The sequence below is a fragment of the Rhizopus delemar genome, genomic scaffold, assembly GCF_000149305.1.
Source record: "Rhizopus delemar RA 99-880 supercont3.11 genomic scaffold, whole genome shotgun sequence".
NCBI lineage: Eukaryota > Fungi > Mucoromycota > Mucoromycetes > Mucorales > Rhizopodaceae > Rhizopus > Rhizopus delemar.
Window position 1 is genome coordinate 886,812 of NW_027137837.1, and position 14,721 is coordinate 901,532.

The 14,721-nt window shown below is 36.2% G+C and overlaps 5 protein-coding genes across 5 annotated transcripts; 3 read left to right on the forward strand and 2 right to left on the reverse strand.

Moving 5' to 3' along the window:
- Positions 1–83: 83 nt before the first annotated feature.
- Positions 84–1,917, forward strand: RO3G_13019 (uncharacterized protein; the record flags this gene model as incomplete). Its single annotated transcript, XM_067667603.1, has 7 exons — positions 84–133; positions 355–422; positions 682–815; positions 867–1,020; positions 1,075–1,128; positions 1,229–1,517; positions 1,566–1,917. 7 exons carry the CDS (start codon positions 84–86, stop codon positions 1,915–1,917), a joined length of 1,101 nt encoding a protein of 366 aa, XP_067523704.1.
- Positions 1,918–5,335: 3,418 nt separating this feature from the next.
- On the forward strand, positions 5,336–5,884 carry RO3G_13020 (uncharacterized protein; the record flags this gene model as incomplete). Its single annotated transcript, XM_067667604.1, has 1 exon — positions 5,336–5,884. One exon carries the CDS (start codon positions 5,336–5,338, stop codon positions 5,882–5,884), a length of 549 nt encoding a protein of 182 aa, XP_067523705.1.
- Positions 5,885–8,761: 2,877 nt separating this feature from the next.
- Positions 8,762–9,289, forward strand: RO3G_13021 (uncharacterized protein; the record flags this gene model as incomplete). The annotated part of the gene is made up of 1 exon (XM_067667605.1): positions 8,762–9,289. One exon carries the CDS (start codon positions 8,762–8,764, stop codon positions 9,287–9,289), a length of 528 nt encoding a protein of 175 aa, XP_067523706.1.
- Positions 9,290–10,155: 866 nt separating this feature from the next.
- Positions 10,156–10,914, reverse strand: RO3G_13022 (uncharacterized protein; the record flags this gene model as incomplete). Its single annotated transcript, XM_067667606.1, has 1 exon — positions 10,156–10,914. One exon carries the CDS (start codon positions 10,912–10,914, stop codon positions 10,156–10,158), a length of 759 nt encoding a protein of 252 aa, XP_067523707.1.
- Positions 10,915–14,335: 3,421 nt separating this feature from the next.
- Positions 14,336–14,693, reverse strand: RO3G_13023 (uncharacterized protein; the record flags this gene model as incomplete). The annotated part of the gene is made up of 2 exons (XM_067667607.1): positions 14,336–14,358; positions 14,402–14,693. The coding sequence occupies 2 exons, from the start codon at positions 14,691–14,693 to the stop codon at positions 14,336–14,338; spliced, it is 315 nt and encodes a 104-aa protein (XP_067523708.1).
- Positions 14,694–14,721: the final 28 nt, after the last annotated feature.

The following is a 14,721-nucleotide window of genomic DNA, read 5'->3' on the forward strand; positions in this document are numbered from 1 at the left end:
ACTCCAAAGACTTTACGAGGAAGCCAGTCCCGAACCTTCGATAGAAGACAATGTCATCAAGCGATTGTTGCATTGGTTCAAAAATGAATTCTTCACTTGGGTCAATAACCCTCCTTGCCATCACTGTGGCCATGTAACGAACCAGGACGATGGCTGAACCGATGCTAATGAAACTCAATAGACAGACACTCGGTGGGAGTCCAACCTAGAACCTACAGACGACGACAAAACATATGGTGCGTTCACAGTCGAAGGCTTTCGTTGTCTGGCCTGTGCAAGTCAAGTTCGATTTCCTCGATACAGGTAGTGACTGAAAAAAAAAAAAAAAAAAAAAAAGACATACTGATGGTCTAGAGAAAAAAAAAAGCGATCCGAGAAAGCTGCTGGAAACAAAAAGAGGTCGTTGTGGAGAGTGGGCGAATGTAAGTCAAAATGGTTCATGTGAACTTGAGCTGATCATGCACCACCAGTGCTTTACGCTTTGTTGTAGGGCCGTAGGAGCGCAGGCACGGATCGTGTATGATTCAACCGATCATGTCTGGACAGAGGTGTATTCTGAATTCGAACAGCGATGGATCCACTGTGATTCATGTGAAGAAGCCTGGGATAGCGTATAGTCTTTTTTCTCTGTCTATTACGAGATCCTAACCCTCTTTTGCTAGCCTTTGCTTTATAGTTTAGGTTGGAACAAAAAGCTGAGTTACTGCATTGCGTTTTCAACCGTAGAAGCGCTGGATGTCACCAAACGCTATACACAAGGTTGGTCGGACGTGTTGAAAAGACGCAATCAGGTGCGTGAAATCGAGCTTGCCTTGGTAAGTCCAGCGGCTGGATGAAGAAGGCTAGGTTGATTTGAAATGAATTAGTTTTTAGATGATCTGACAAAGGAGCGTCAGAGATCGTTTGGTTTGGAAAGAAAAAGAGAACTGAATGAAAGGAGAGTGAAGGAGTTGATGGAGTTGGAGGGATTGAGTCAGAAAAGGATGGCAAAAGAGGATGAATGGGTCGGAAGACAGAGTGGTAAACAGGATAAAAAGGTATGGGAAAAGCATAAAGTTCACAATTGAAAAAAAGGTTCTGCCGAGTGGAGAGCCATGCGTGGTGAAATAGGAAATGAATTGAAAATTGGTAAAAAAAAAAAAAAAAAGGACAATGCTTGCTTGCTGTCTCTAGTTGTTGCTAAACCTTTATTTTTTTTTAAAAAAAAAAAAAGAATCACGCTCGTTAGATACATTCACACTGCTTGGTTCATGTAGACAAACGGGTCAAGATGTCATACGCCTGACGGACAATAAGACATCACAAACAGGAGCCTTCTATCACCCACAACCTATCCCACTTGATGATTTCAAAGGTGCCGAAGTTGAATTTGCTTTACGTATCATCGGTCAAGGAGCTGACGGCTTAGCGTTCCTGATTCAAGCAGCGGACAAAGAAGCTTTGGGGGAAGGCGGTTGTCAATTGGGCTACGGCGGCATAAAAAACAGCGTGGCTGTTGAGTTCGATACTTATCAGAGGTAGTCTTTCCCTCTATTCAGACTCTTTACTCATCTTTCCTGTTCTAGTTTGGATCGATGTGCAGATCCCTCTGCTAATCATATCAGTGTTCATGCTCGACAGCCACCTCATCCCAACTCTGCACATCATGATTATTCCCTAGGCTATACATCCTCCATTTCACCTTTGACCACCGGACAGTGGATCAAGGTCAAGATACAGATCGATTCGGAGGGTGTTCGGGTGGGCTTGTGCGATAAGCAACAATATATCCAAGTGCTCGATGTCCAACTGGACGTTTTAAAGTATCTAGATTATCCAAAATCAAATCAAGCATGGATAGGATTTACAGCAAGTACAGGTGGATTGACTCAGATACATGAAGTACAATGGATCGAATTAAACATTCATTATAAATAAATCTATTCCCTGAATCTTGTCCTTCCTTTTTTATTCTATTTTTTTCTTTTGCAGGGAACCATAAAAAAGAGACTCGAATACACTCTTTTTCTGAACACTTTACAAGTTATTCCTCAACTCCTGGCTTAAAAAATCGCTTTTTATAGGCTTTTCATAACACTGGTAATTTACTCGACCTATATATACACTGTATACCTGCCATATATGTCGAGTAGATGTAATTTATAGATTAGAATGTAATCAATACATCCAATTCTTTAAAAAGGAGCAGTCTATTGATACTCTGTGCTGGAGTACCTAATCAGAATGCCATCTTAACGAGATCTTGGCTATAAATATAGAAGCTTAATAACTATCTTGATAACAATTCGAAATCTTAATGACCATTAAAATCCATTTTCTAATATTTTCAAAGTATTACAGAACCACTTTTCATTCATAAACGGCATGAATCGAATTTTCAAAAACATGATAAAGTCTCCCTTGAGACAGCAGACAAACAATTTATTTTTTCCCTGGAAACAATTATACTCATCCATCCCCCTACATATCAACTTACAAAGCGTTATACACCAAGGTTGTTCCATCGTCGTCTTATAATCATATAAGGTATAGAAAACTGAATTTCAATTGAGACTGTTGAATTAGAAAAACATTTGCATGTATTTTATACGTTGATATTTGTGTACGCGAAAACCACATGCTGTTCTATTTTCGGAAGATCATATAAAAAACACACACACAAACATTGTTTTCTGCAGAACTTTGGAATTAATCTTTATAAATATGTGTGTGTATGTGATAATCATGGCCAAAATCCTTAAACAAGTAATAAGGTTCTTAAAAAATTAAGTTTGCAGAACATGATTGAAACCTCTATTATTAACATTTAGAGATTCAAAACTCTAAATTAACTATTATAATTGGATACTTGCTTATAGTCTATAGAAGCATATTCCTGTATTGCTTATTCCTTGTTTTAAAGCAACTGAGTCATACTTGATGTTAAATGGAATATTGTATATCTGGCAATTAATATTTTATGTCAACATTTTAAATCAAAAAATGCGCTTTGAGTTACAATGTGAACTGATAGTGTTTAGAGAACTGTCTGTTTCGCAGGGAACATTACATGATAATTTATTAAAAAAGGATTAATTATACTCTTTGCTAAAAATCTTGCTATATGTTATTCAAGTGATATCATTTATAAACAGAGTATACTGTATAGTCGTTGCTTTGTATTTCAATTCAGTATTTATCTAATAAGGTCATATGTTTCAGGGTCTTCAGATAATTACACAGTAACAAATATGCATAAAAAAATTCAAAATAAATTGTGCAGTAATATGATATGCTTAACGTCGTTATAGAAGATCCCTTTAGCAGTGTAGTTTCGTTTTTCAAAGGATACTGTAATATTTTATTAGGCTTACCGAGGATTAATGCTTTAGGGCGCCTTAGTGTGTGAATTTGCAGCACCAATCAAGAATAAAGGAAAAGGAGGAAAGATTTTATCCGATATAGATATTAAATATTTTTATTGTTCAATGCAAATAAATACCCATTTAGAACTCTGTGAGAGTTGATCATAGTTCTGAGGACGACAAAGCTAAACAAATGTATATTAGTACAAAGTTGTTTTTGTGTTTATAAATACGGGAAAAAACATTCTTTTAACGTGAGTCAAGAGTATATACTTTCCCTTAAACCCGCGCTCAACATACTCATTACAAGTAATTATTAAGTTGACAAAAGAGAACTATAACTTTTGCAGATACACTCACTTTCAACTATACTAGTTCTTTGTTTATTCATAAAATGGGGTTCTTACATTGTAAAAGCTGCAGGGCGAAAAGTAAGAAAGGCCATCTATTAAGCTTTTTATGTATTACTTTATACGCCGTAATACAAGGGGTCATATTACGAAATACAAGGCGCCATATTGCGAAATACGTGCATCATGTGTATTAACTCAAATATATGCTTCAGGTCCCTCACGCTATTGAACACTAAGCATCCTGTATTAAATAAAATTACCATCAATTGATGCTGTAGGTTCAACTCTTTAGAATAGTTAATTTCCAAGTTGCGAATAAAATATAGCCTGTTTTAATTCTGTGCTCTCTTATGAATGAAAATTTCAATGTTTATTAAAAAGCAAAAAATATAAGGACTAAAATGATGAAGATGTATGAAATAATGACTTGTCACATAGATACAAGAGATATTAACATTAAAAATTATAAGCAGATAATTCCAATAATTCTTTCTGGGTTTGATTGATGACAACCTTGTCCAAGTCAGGGACCTGTCCAAGGAATTGTTATCAGTAAGCTTTCCATGCAAATTGGATGACTGTGGTATAAAAAAAAAAAAAAAAAAAAAAAAAAAAAAAGCTGTATATTGTAAACCTGGCATGATAATGTAAAATGTGATACTTGAAAAGTCCAAGTGTAGACAAACCCTAGAATATTAACTTGCAGTTAAGATATTTAGGACTTGGCAAGTATTTCTTGAAAGCTACTTTCCACAAGTCCTATTTTTGGATGCACGTAAAGAGCATATGCTGCCCTGTTTCTGGTCATTTGTATAGTTGCTAATATTCGTCTTCTACATTTACTATGATAATTCTGTATAAATTGGGTCGAGCGGATATTTTTTTATGAAGAAAACTGTAACATACATTTCTGGGAATATAGTGAATAGGACTATCAATAAAAGCCTTCTATCTATTGTCGTTTATAACCTCATAAATTAAGATGAGGTTTTTGCTTTAAGAATACTATTCGGACTATTAGGGAAAAAAAATGAATGCAATAATGAAATCCGGAGATCTAAAAAGCGGCATATCCACATAAACAATCCCACTATGGCTTTTTTCTCGTTAACCCGGAGTATTTTAACCGTCTTTCCGTTTTGAAAAAAAATAAGGGTATGACCTCTATTGGACGATGAATTGTTTATTCCGTAGTGTTACAAAACTGTTTTCACAAAGCTCTGTGTAGTATGCACACTTTTATGCGAATACGGATAAGCAAGAAGTTCAACTAAAAAAATTTGAAGAATTTACCTTACTGCCCACTGACTCCCTTTATTTTAATTGTGTAATACAAATAATGTTAATCCATGTTTATTTTATGATCTTCAGTACTAGCAAAACACAAACACGTCATTGAACGACATTCAATTGAATCTCTATAAAAAGGCTCCAATGGGAAAAAAAAAGAGTTTCTATTATTTTCTCACTTTCATAAAACATAAATATGGCCCCTTTACAAGTAATCGGCGCAGGATTCGGGCGAACAGGTACAGATAGCTTGCGTGAAGCATTAAATATATTAGGGTAATAGAAAAGAATTTCCCTTGGGTTGTGTCAAATATTTATTTCATCCGTTCTAGATACAATACACATCATATGAGTTCTTTTTTCAAAGACGAAAACCTTGACTGCAAGCCTTTTATAGAAGCTCATAGAAATCCAGAAGCAATTGATTGGGACAAGACTTATGATGGTTTTGATGCAGCTGTTGACTGGCCAACCTGTACCTTTTACAAAGAATTGATGGTCAAGTACCCAGATGCCAAAGTACTCTTGACAGTACGCACACCTGAAAGTTGGTATGCGTCGATGTGTAAAACAATTATTCCAATGACAGGAAGATACAAAGAAATAAAATCTGAAAGAGCAAAAGATATAGCAGATATGGCTGCCGAAGTTGTTATGGATGGTATCTTGGTTGATGAAGAAAAGATAAAGGATGAAAAAACGATTCAAAAGTTATTTACGGATCATGTTGAAGAGGTAAAGAGACATGTACCTTCTGATAGATTGCTTGTGATGGAATTAGGTGAAGGATGGGATAGACTTTGTCAATTTTTAGGAAAAGAAGTGCCTAAGGTACCTTACCCAAAGACTAATTCAACCACTTCTTTTCAAGACAGAGTTTCAAAATATTTTGAATGATTTATAAATAAAACACAGATGATTTTTTTAATTGTCATTCTTAGATAAGACGCTGTATACGATCTGTTTGTATTATTCGGTTCCTATTTGCTATAAAATATTTATTTTTGTAACTTTGGTGGTATTCTTGGTATTTTATCGTGTTCTATCCATGTAAAAGCTGTCTTGAAAGTTTAAATATACTTCTCGATGAAGGCTTTAAAAGCAGTCTACTCAATCAACATTTTTCTATGAATTATACTAAGCTTATATTAAACATATATACATTTAGAACGATTTCATTACCACAAAGCTAATAAAATAAATACAGTGTATTCACCCATCTAGACCAATCATTTTATAAAATTATTTGCAAATTTAAACTGAGGGTATGCATGAAAGAGCCAGTTAATCTGTATGAGCAAGCCATATGCTGAATGCCTGCTTATGTCTCTCCCATTTACCCAGGATGTTTATCATTCTTCCTATGCTTAAAAGAGAAAGGATGGCCTGCTTTTGCTCCTAAGGGTAATCTAGTACCTGTATTACCAAATTGTTATAAAGTCTTTTCTCTTTCTTCATAGAGAAGCTATCTATTTAAAGCCCAATCGATATTAATTCACAGGCTTATCGTTTTCACTCATGAAATACTTTCTGGCTTTTCAATCACCATTAGAATGTTTACTATTTATGAATGATTGTTTGCGTTACCTGTAAACCATTCTTCTGAAGATTTAATAAAGGGGCAAAGTAAAAAAATAATAATAAAGCAATAGAATGTATGCATACATAATGGAAGAAGGAGTTATTTGTTTGGTTTTTACTAAATCATATTTGTATTAACAGATCAATCTACACATGGTATCAAAAAGCTCAAAGCAGCTCTGAAGAAGAGTATAATAAATCAATAGATTTAATAAGGCTTGCATTAGATAGAATATTTGAAGTGAAGTTGTTATGGTAAACCATTCATATATGTATATAACAGTAAAAAAGCGGTCAGGACTACTTCTCCCCCTTTTTTTAGCCACTCAATATTTTTACACAGAGAAAGCTTGTGGAATAAATCAATTCATATTAAATAATTTTTTAAATTTAGTAAAGCAACGCAAATAAATAAATACCCATAGCATAATACATACACATGCTTTTGGAACAAGTATGGCTAGCAAGAATAAAGTGCAATACACAACTCACATGCAAAAATAGGATACACATGATCAATAAGGTATTGAAATGACCAGTTAGAAATAGAAAATCCCCAAAATTAAAAGAAAAGAACGTTTGCTTTTGTTTTTATTGATGTTGTAAATCAGTGTAATTTGTGTTAATGTCAAAATATATCGTTAGCTAAAGTTCAAACCATGTTGATATTTCAAAAGGATCGTACGATTCTATTAGCTATTATGGGAATAGACAGAGCAAAGTACAAAGCTTTGCCACAAATAATAATTCCAAAAGTCAATATCATACAGACCATACATTGACAAGCAAATTGACGATTTTATTTCTTTGATAATTGAGATGATTCTTATAAGGGATGCGTTAAAAGTAGAGAGCACATTGTTTATTGTGAAACTTGCTGACAACACTGTACTCATGGATTTGTAACAAATGAGAGAAAACTTGATTGAAAATTATCCAAAGTATGGTTTATTACCTTATTCGAGAGATGTGCGTTTTAGATTTAAGGAAACTAGAAAAACTTATTATCTTGATTCAGATGAAATTCTCTTAACAAGGAAAATCGCATTTCACTCACGGCTAGTCGATAAGAACATGGGCTTTGAGATGAACTGCAGAAGTTTAAATAGTCTGAAGCCTCACTACTGATAATATTTGGTGATGGGATGAAGAATAAGGACAGTGTTTCCATGAAAAAGTTTTCTCCAGTGCCACCAATATTTTGTACAGCAAACTGCTTGAATGACAAAACTAAATACATTATGGATTAATAGATATAAATGAACACCTGACTTCCTAAGTACGTTTCTATTAGAAGCATTACTCAAGTTTATCTTGACTTATTAATCTAGAATAGATTTGCAATAGCTGCTGTGCAAGAAAGCTAGAAAGAAAACGACTAGCGCATGGAGAAAAGCTGGTCAATAGTATCCTGGACTGTAAAACCTACGAAATGCTTTAGCAACGAAACGTTAATGCAAGCAATAACATTCTTGATGTTGCAAACTCTGTTTTTAAAATCAAAGGGTGTCCAGAAGCTTTTACCAGAAAAATCGCTGTCGAGGAAACGGTTTCTCTTCCAAAGATTTAAGTGTTTGCATTATAGATAAGTTCATAACAAAATGATTCATAATTTCATAGAAAGTACTACTATATTATATTTTATCATTTAATCCATCAAATTTCCAATTATTATCATCAAATTATTTCAATTTTCTATTCCTCTTTTCTCAATCACTTTTACATTTTTCTCAAATACATGGAAAACACAGTAGCTGAAATTGGGAAAAGAAAAAGGAAGTCATAAGAAAAAAAAACTTTTCTTATTATTGTAAAGTAAAAGTAAAGGATAGGATGTACATTGACATATTTACATGATTCTGTGTTTATAGAATTAATAATTTTGGTTTATTTGCAAATATACAACATGCTGAGAAATAGGATTGTAAAAAAATACGAGCTTCATCGCCTTGCATTTATTTATTATCATTGCAAATGCAAATCAAGAAATCTATCAAAAGAGAGGTAGGAAACAGATAGAAATTGGTATTGATAAATGAATTCAAATCATAATAAGTTATAGCAGATGAATCAGGTGGAATGAAAACATTATAGGTGAGCCAAAAGATTGATTCTTTTTTAAAACAATATAAAAGCCATACCAATATCTATTTCATCCATCAACAACAACCTACATCTTCTGATATTGACATCATGACCGCACCAAGCGCCATGTCCAATACCACAGCCCTTGCCATTTCCAGCTACACTCGATCCAACCTCACGCAATCACAGCATGATCCCAACCCGTTTGTAGGAAAGCCAAATTGGGCCTCACTCTCAAACGATATCCCACCTGCCTCTCTTTCATGGAAAAAGCCGATCCCCAACCACAGCTTTCCACCGATGTACAAGGTGGGTGTGTCCAACATGACATTCGAGTGGACCGTGGACGCTAAGCATCTCAAGGTACAGCCCGAGAGCCTGACGATCGCCTTGGTCCATTCCCAAAAGCAGACGTGGACGGCTGCCGTCGTGGCCGGCATGGCCACGACGGCTTACTGGGATCTAGCGCATCTCCCGGCCAGTTCGCCTCTGATGGTCGGATACTATACCGTCTGGGTCTATGATCAAAGGGGTCCTAAGGCATTTCCGAGTCCTGGTTGGCTCATGCCGGACTCTCGGCTGGTCGTGGCCATGTATTCGACTGAAGCCTATGTGGATCGAACGGATGGTAAGTGAAAGTGAACAAGACAGGACGCTGATGGTTCGTTAGCCATGTTTTGTCCGACTTGTCATTTGGGAGGAACACGCTCCTTGCGTGCATCCATGGTGCCCTTGTTGTTCACGTTCAGTCTGGCCATGCTTACGTCTGTCATCATGCTCTCATCACTATTATGAATAAAAATATCAGAATGCGATTAAGCTAAATTAGATAGTAGGGGTCTTACAAGAGCAGGTTGTGACTTAGTTATTTCAATTTACAGAAACAGGCCACACTGGAAATAATTTAAGAATATTAAGTCGGTAATATTCGCTTGAAATTCAACATTTTACTCGAATATCACCAAGTATTGAAACGGCGCATTTCAAGCGAATTTTATAGCAGTTGGTAATGTTTCAAGTTTTACTCGAATATTACGCACGCCAAAGAAACACTTGAAGTTGATCTATAGACCAGAGGAACAAGAAAAGGAAAGATAAAGTGCTGTGATCTTACTTTATTTATCATTCGATCATTTTGAGCAACATATAATATAAAATTTTTTCAAAAATATCTATGATATGTCTATAATATCTTGTTCTTTGATCTTCAAGTGAGGTCAAGGGTTGGTGAGTGGGGACTTTATCTTTCCTTTTCTGGTTATGAAGGCCTCAATCAATTCCTGAGAGAAATTAATTTCGACCTTGAATCTTATTATTATGATTTGTCTGTCCTACGATTAAAGAATATATTTTTTAAATTTAAATAACCCAATTGAGCACATAATCACTTCTGGGATTGAATTGCCCGGGTCAGATCGAAGAGAGGATAAAAGAGTGCTAAAAACCTTTTTGATAGTCAAAAAGGAAAAAAGGAAAGGGAAGGGAAGAGGTATAAAAGAACTCTAGATCCTGTCTAGGAGAGGGTTGTGATAGCTGTAAGGGGGAGCGAGATCAAAAGACTCCAAGAAATTGTGGTCTATGAGCCCAGATTGGAGAAAGTAGTTAGTGGCAGCGTTGTAAAGAGGAGCCTTGAGACGGCAGAAAGCAGAATCAAGTCGTTGAAGGAACACATGTCGAGCAAGTTTAGTTTTTCTCTCAACGGATTCATTGAGAAGCGTAGGATCACGAATGATGGTGGGGCTCAGAGGGTTAAAGTCGTCACGAATAGTGATTTTGTGTTTGTACAGCTGAAAACGGAGCTCAGGTTCGAAACCCGTATGGATAAGGAAGCTGGCCACATTTCGATCTGAATATTGAATATCCAGAATGCGGTGTGTGTTAATGTGCAACTCACGAAGGTTAGCACGGAGTTGATGGATGGGGAGGCGACGGTGAATGGGAACGTGAATAAACGTGAAGCTGGAAGGAGCAGTAGGAGAGGAAAACTGCCGAGCAATGGCAGCTAAACTGTGCTTGGGTTTGAGATTCGGAAGCTTAGATACCTTGGTTGTAGGAGAAGCAGCATCATTGCTGGGGGAGCGTGGACGTTTGGAGGAGGAGGGAGTAGAATCAGAAGGAGGACTGGAGTTCGCAGTTGGTGTGGGTTCAGAGGATACTTGCTTCCGCAAAGAAGCGTTTTCCTGTTGCAACTGGTGTATCTTGGCATTAGCGATTGCGAGTTCATTTTGTAATCGTTGAATGGTTTGAAGGTGGGTGGACATGATGAATTATTTCCTTAAAAGGAAAAAATTACCAAAAGTGTTTGGGAAGCGAAAGAGAGTTTGTCTGTCCTACAGTGTTTTTGGTTTTTTTCTATTTTCGTTTTATGTCCAGTGGACTTGATAGTGTGAGATTCGCAATGCTTTCTGCTTTGGTAGGCTTGATATAAGTTATTAAAATAGCGTTTTATTAATTGAATAAAGTATTGGATAAAATAAGTTCCAAATAGAGTAGATAATTCGAGTTATAAGTTCGCTTGTGTAGAGTGACTACCAGATCTTGTTAAGTAGATCAGACTGATTTGAATAAATGTAAAAGTAATAGGTAAAAGATAAAATAAAAAAGAGATTACAATGAAGTATATGATTCAAGGGATTATTGGTTCTTCCTATTTATAAAATAAAAGAAGTATTTTGTTTCAAAGGAGATTTATTTGGATAAGGTAAGATAATAATAATAATAATAATAATAATAATAATAATAATAATAATGCTTGATAAATTGTTGATATTTATATGTTTTTGGTTTTCTTGATTTTGTGTTGTTTTTGGGTTTTTGTGTTTTTCCTTTGAATTATGAATTTTGTTGAGTGCTTCAATTTCATTGAGTTTTCAAAATTTTTGAGGGTATGAGCTTAGTTCAGGTACGAACTTTCTTCGGCAAGTGGTACAGTTTGACTAAAAGGGTCTCTATTTTCGTCACAATAGCTAGGATATACAATACTTACAAATGGTGAACTAAACTACATTGGGAATGATTATTCTACAGAAGGGAAACGGACCAACATTTTTTTCCAGTAAATTTTTTGCGATCAATGTCAAAGAAAAGAACCGAGTGAAAAGCCACAGAGACCAAGCCGGAAACACAGTATGAGCTAGATGTACCATGAAAATCTTGTCCTTCAACATGGTTCGAACCAGCAGCCATCTGTTTGGTAGACAGACGGTGTGCCAATTTGACGTCCCACCACGGGCTAATGATTTAAGGTTGGTACAAACTCTGTCCATTTAGTAAGATTTCCCAATTTTTTTTGACTATTACCTATCCAATTAGATACTTGAGTAGAAACTTCTGGTAGGAAAGGTGTATACAGATGTAGTGGATATATCTTGCTAAGTAATCGTACAGAATGTAACGGGTAATTTAGATCCTCAAACAAATAGTATTAAAAAAGCTAATCGAAGCTGCTGCTTTAATAAAATTGATAGTATACCTTTTGTAGTAAGTCACCATTAACAGCTTTAAGCAAAGTAATAAAGCAAAACAAATCTCGATGAACACCTCTTGAAGAGTCAACTCTTACCCATAGTTGCGTCACAGGTTAGGGAATCTGCCAAGCCCATGGAGATTTGTTCACAGTGGAGCGACCATTGCATGTTACAAACAAAAAGTAAGCCCTACCATGCAGACTGTGGCCTTATTCTTTGCTTACTTCATCATTACAATAATTTCGATGAACAACCTTCGGTTTTAGGAAAGCCAACTCTGGGTGGTGTCGCCATTAGTTGCGTCACAGTATTAGGGATACTGCCAAGTCCACGGAAATTGTACATGATCTGCTCTTTCTACATGCTACAAAAAGCCCTACCATGCAGAACAAGCTTTTATTGAGACATAAATCCCAATAAGACCATGTTTGTAATGATGATGGATAGGAAAAGAAAAAATAATTTCTTGAGGGGAGTTTCGAATTTACAAGTAATGATGACGTCAAAGAAAACTCGATTTGGGCTTTGCTAACTACACACTTAAAGTATTTTAACCTTTTTTTTTATGGAGTTGGAGCTCAAAACTATAAATTTTATTAAAGCTGAAAGTGACTAGCACATTTCAAAGTGATGGATAGCCATTCACTGCAATTGTTTTGGGGTTTTGTGTTTTGAACTTTTTTTTTTTTTAATTGTTGTTAATATTGTGAGCTGAACTTGAGGAAGGAGAAAAAACAAAACTAAGCGAGAGGAAAAGTTGCTACAACTATAGGAATAGAAAGGGGAGAGGGAGACGCCGTTAGCAATCATATATTCACCTATTGCAATATCAAAAAAGCGTCTGAAAGACGTAAACACAGAGGGGGCATCATAAGGGACTGCATCGAAGACAAAGCACTGATGGTACTTCCAAATGACTACCAGCGCTGAAGAGAGTACCACAAAGGGAGAGATATGCTGCCACAAGGCTTGATATATTTTTTTTGTAAATAGTTCTTTTATTGGGTGAAAGATAATAAACATCCATTTCATTTGAATCCGTAAGTATTGAGTGATAGGATCAAGGAGACCAATACCGCCCTGACTTATAGGCATTGTAAGTCTATCCATGAAAACATAAGGAAACTTCTTTTGCCACACGTATTGATACGTTAACGACCTGATCTCCTTCAAAAAACGCTGAGTCGGATTGAATAACCTCAAGCAATACCATATCTTGGATAGAACCAGCAAATTAGCAATCGAGGCTCTACCACGTAATGACAATTATCGTTGGGAGTATATTTGAAATTGTGCTTTGAGCTTCTCAAGGAGCATATTCTGGATGCTGTCACGTTGCATGATCGTATAAGGAAGGTAATATCCTAAATAGCGGAAGGCGGACGGCGAGTGCTTGCAGTGGTATGTGGTGATATGATTCGACTGTAGTAATGCTGACCATGACTGAGACTTACAACCGTCCAGAGAAAAAGCTTCTGTCTTGTCTTTGTTGAACTTGGAATTAGAAACAGTGTTGTACTGAGCCATATGAAACTGGAGGCGATCAAAATCCGCCACATCTTTTACAAACGCACAAATGTCGTCTGCATAAGCAATGCATTTAATACACTGAGAATCGGTACCGTCGGAGGGTAGGTAGTCTTGATACTACTGATCCTGCTGAATAGAGAATAAAAGTGGTTCTCAGGCTATATTGAAAAGGAGGGGTGATAGGGGGTCACCCTGTCGAAGTCCTTGTTCTTGAACTGTATCTGTAAAGAAACTATTGACGTTAATAGCAATAGAATTATTGAAGAACAATTGGTGGATGCAGTGTATTACGGATTCTGGGGATTTCATCATTCGGAGCATCTCCAATAGATATTCTGGTAGCACTCTATCATACGCCTTTTCTTGATCTAAGAGTAGCCCTAATCTCGGGTGGTGCTCAAGTCTTGATTATTGTAAAATTAAATGGACATACATGCCATTCTCCCCAATGAATCTTCCTTTTATAAAACCTTTTTGAAATGGTTTTATGAGTTTTGTCATCAGTGGTGCTAGACGGCGAGTCAATAACCTAGTGAAAATTTTGGCATCGCAGTTGATAAGAGCGATAGTCCGCCGGTTTTTCAATTCGGTCAGATTCCCTTTTTTGGTAAAAGCCGTATTCGGATTTCTTTCCAAGAACTTGGGAAGATCCCTTTACATAGTGCATCGTCATAAATTTGCCAAATCAACTTTTTGAGACATGGGAGGCTATAGAGAAAATGTAGATAAGTGTACCCCAATCCATCACTACCAGGACTACTCTGTTTTGGACATCGCTTCGTCATGTATATTATATCGTCAAAGTCGAACTTCTGCTGTAGTTTCTGGTCTTCAGCTTCAGAGATTTCATGGTCAAAATTAACAGTGCCGAGATAGTCTCGAATGTGTTGTATTCGATCAGGATCCACTGTATAGAGCTGCTGATAAAAGGTGTTGACAATATTCCTCATGAGGGTTGGCTCTGAGTGAATGACCGTTGGATCGGCCGCAGTTGGATCTTCAAATTCGGTCATGCATTGTTCCAACGTTCGCTTCTTATGCATACCCTTCAGATATGTGATGTTATTTTCC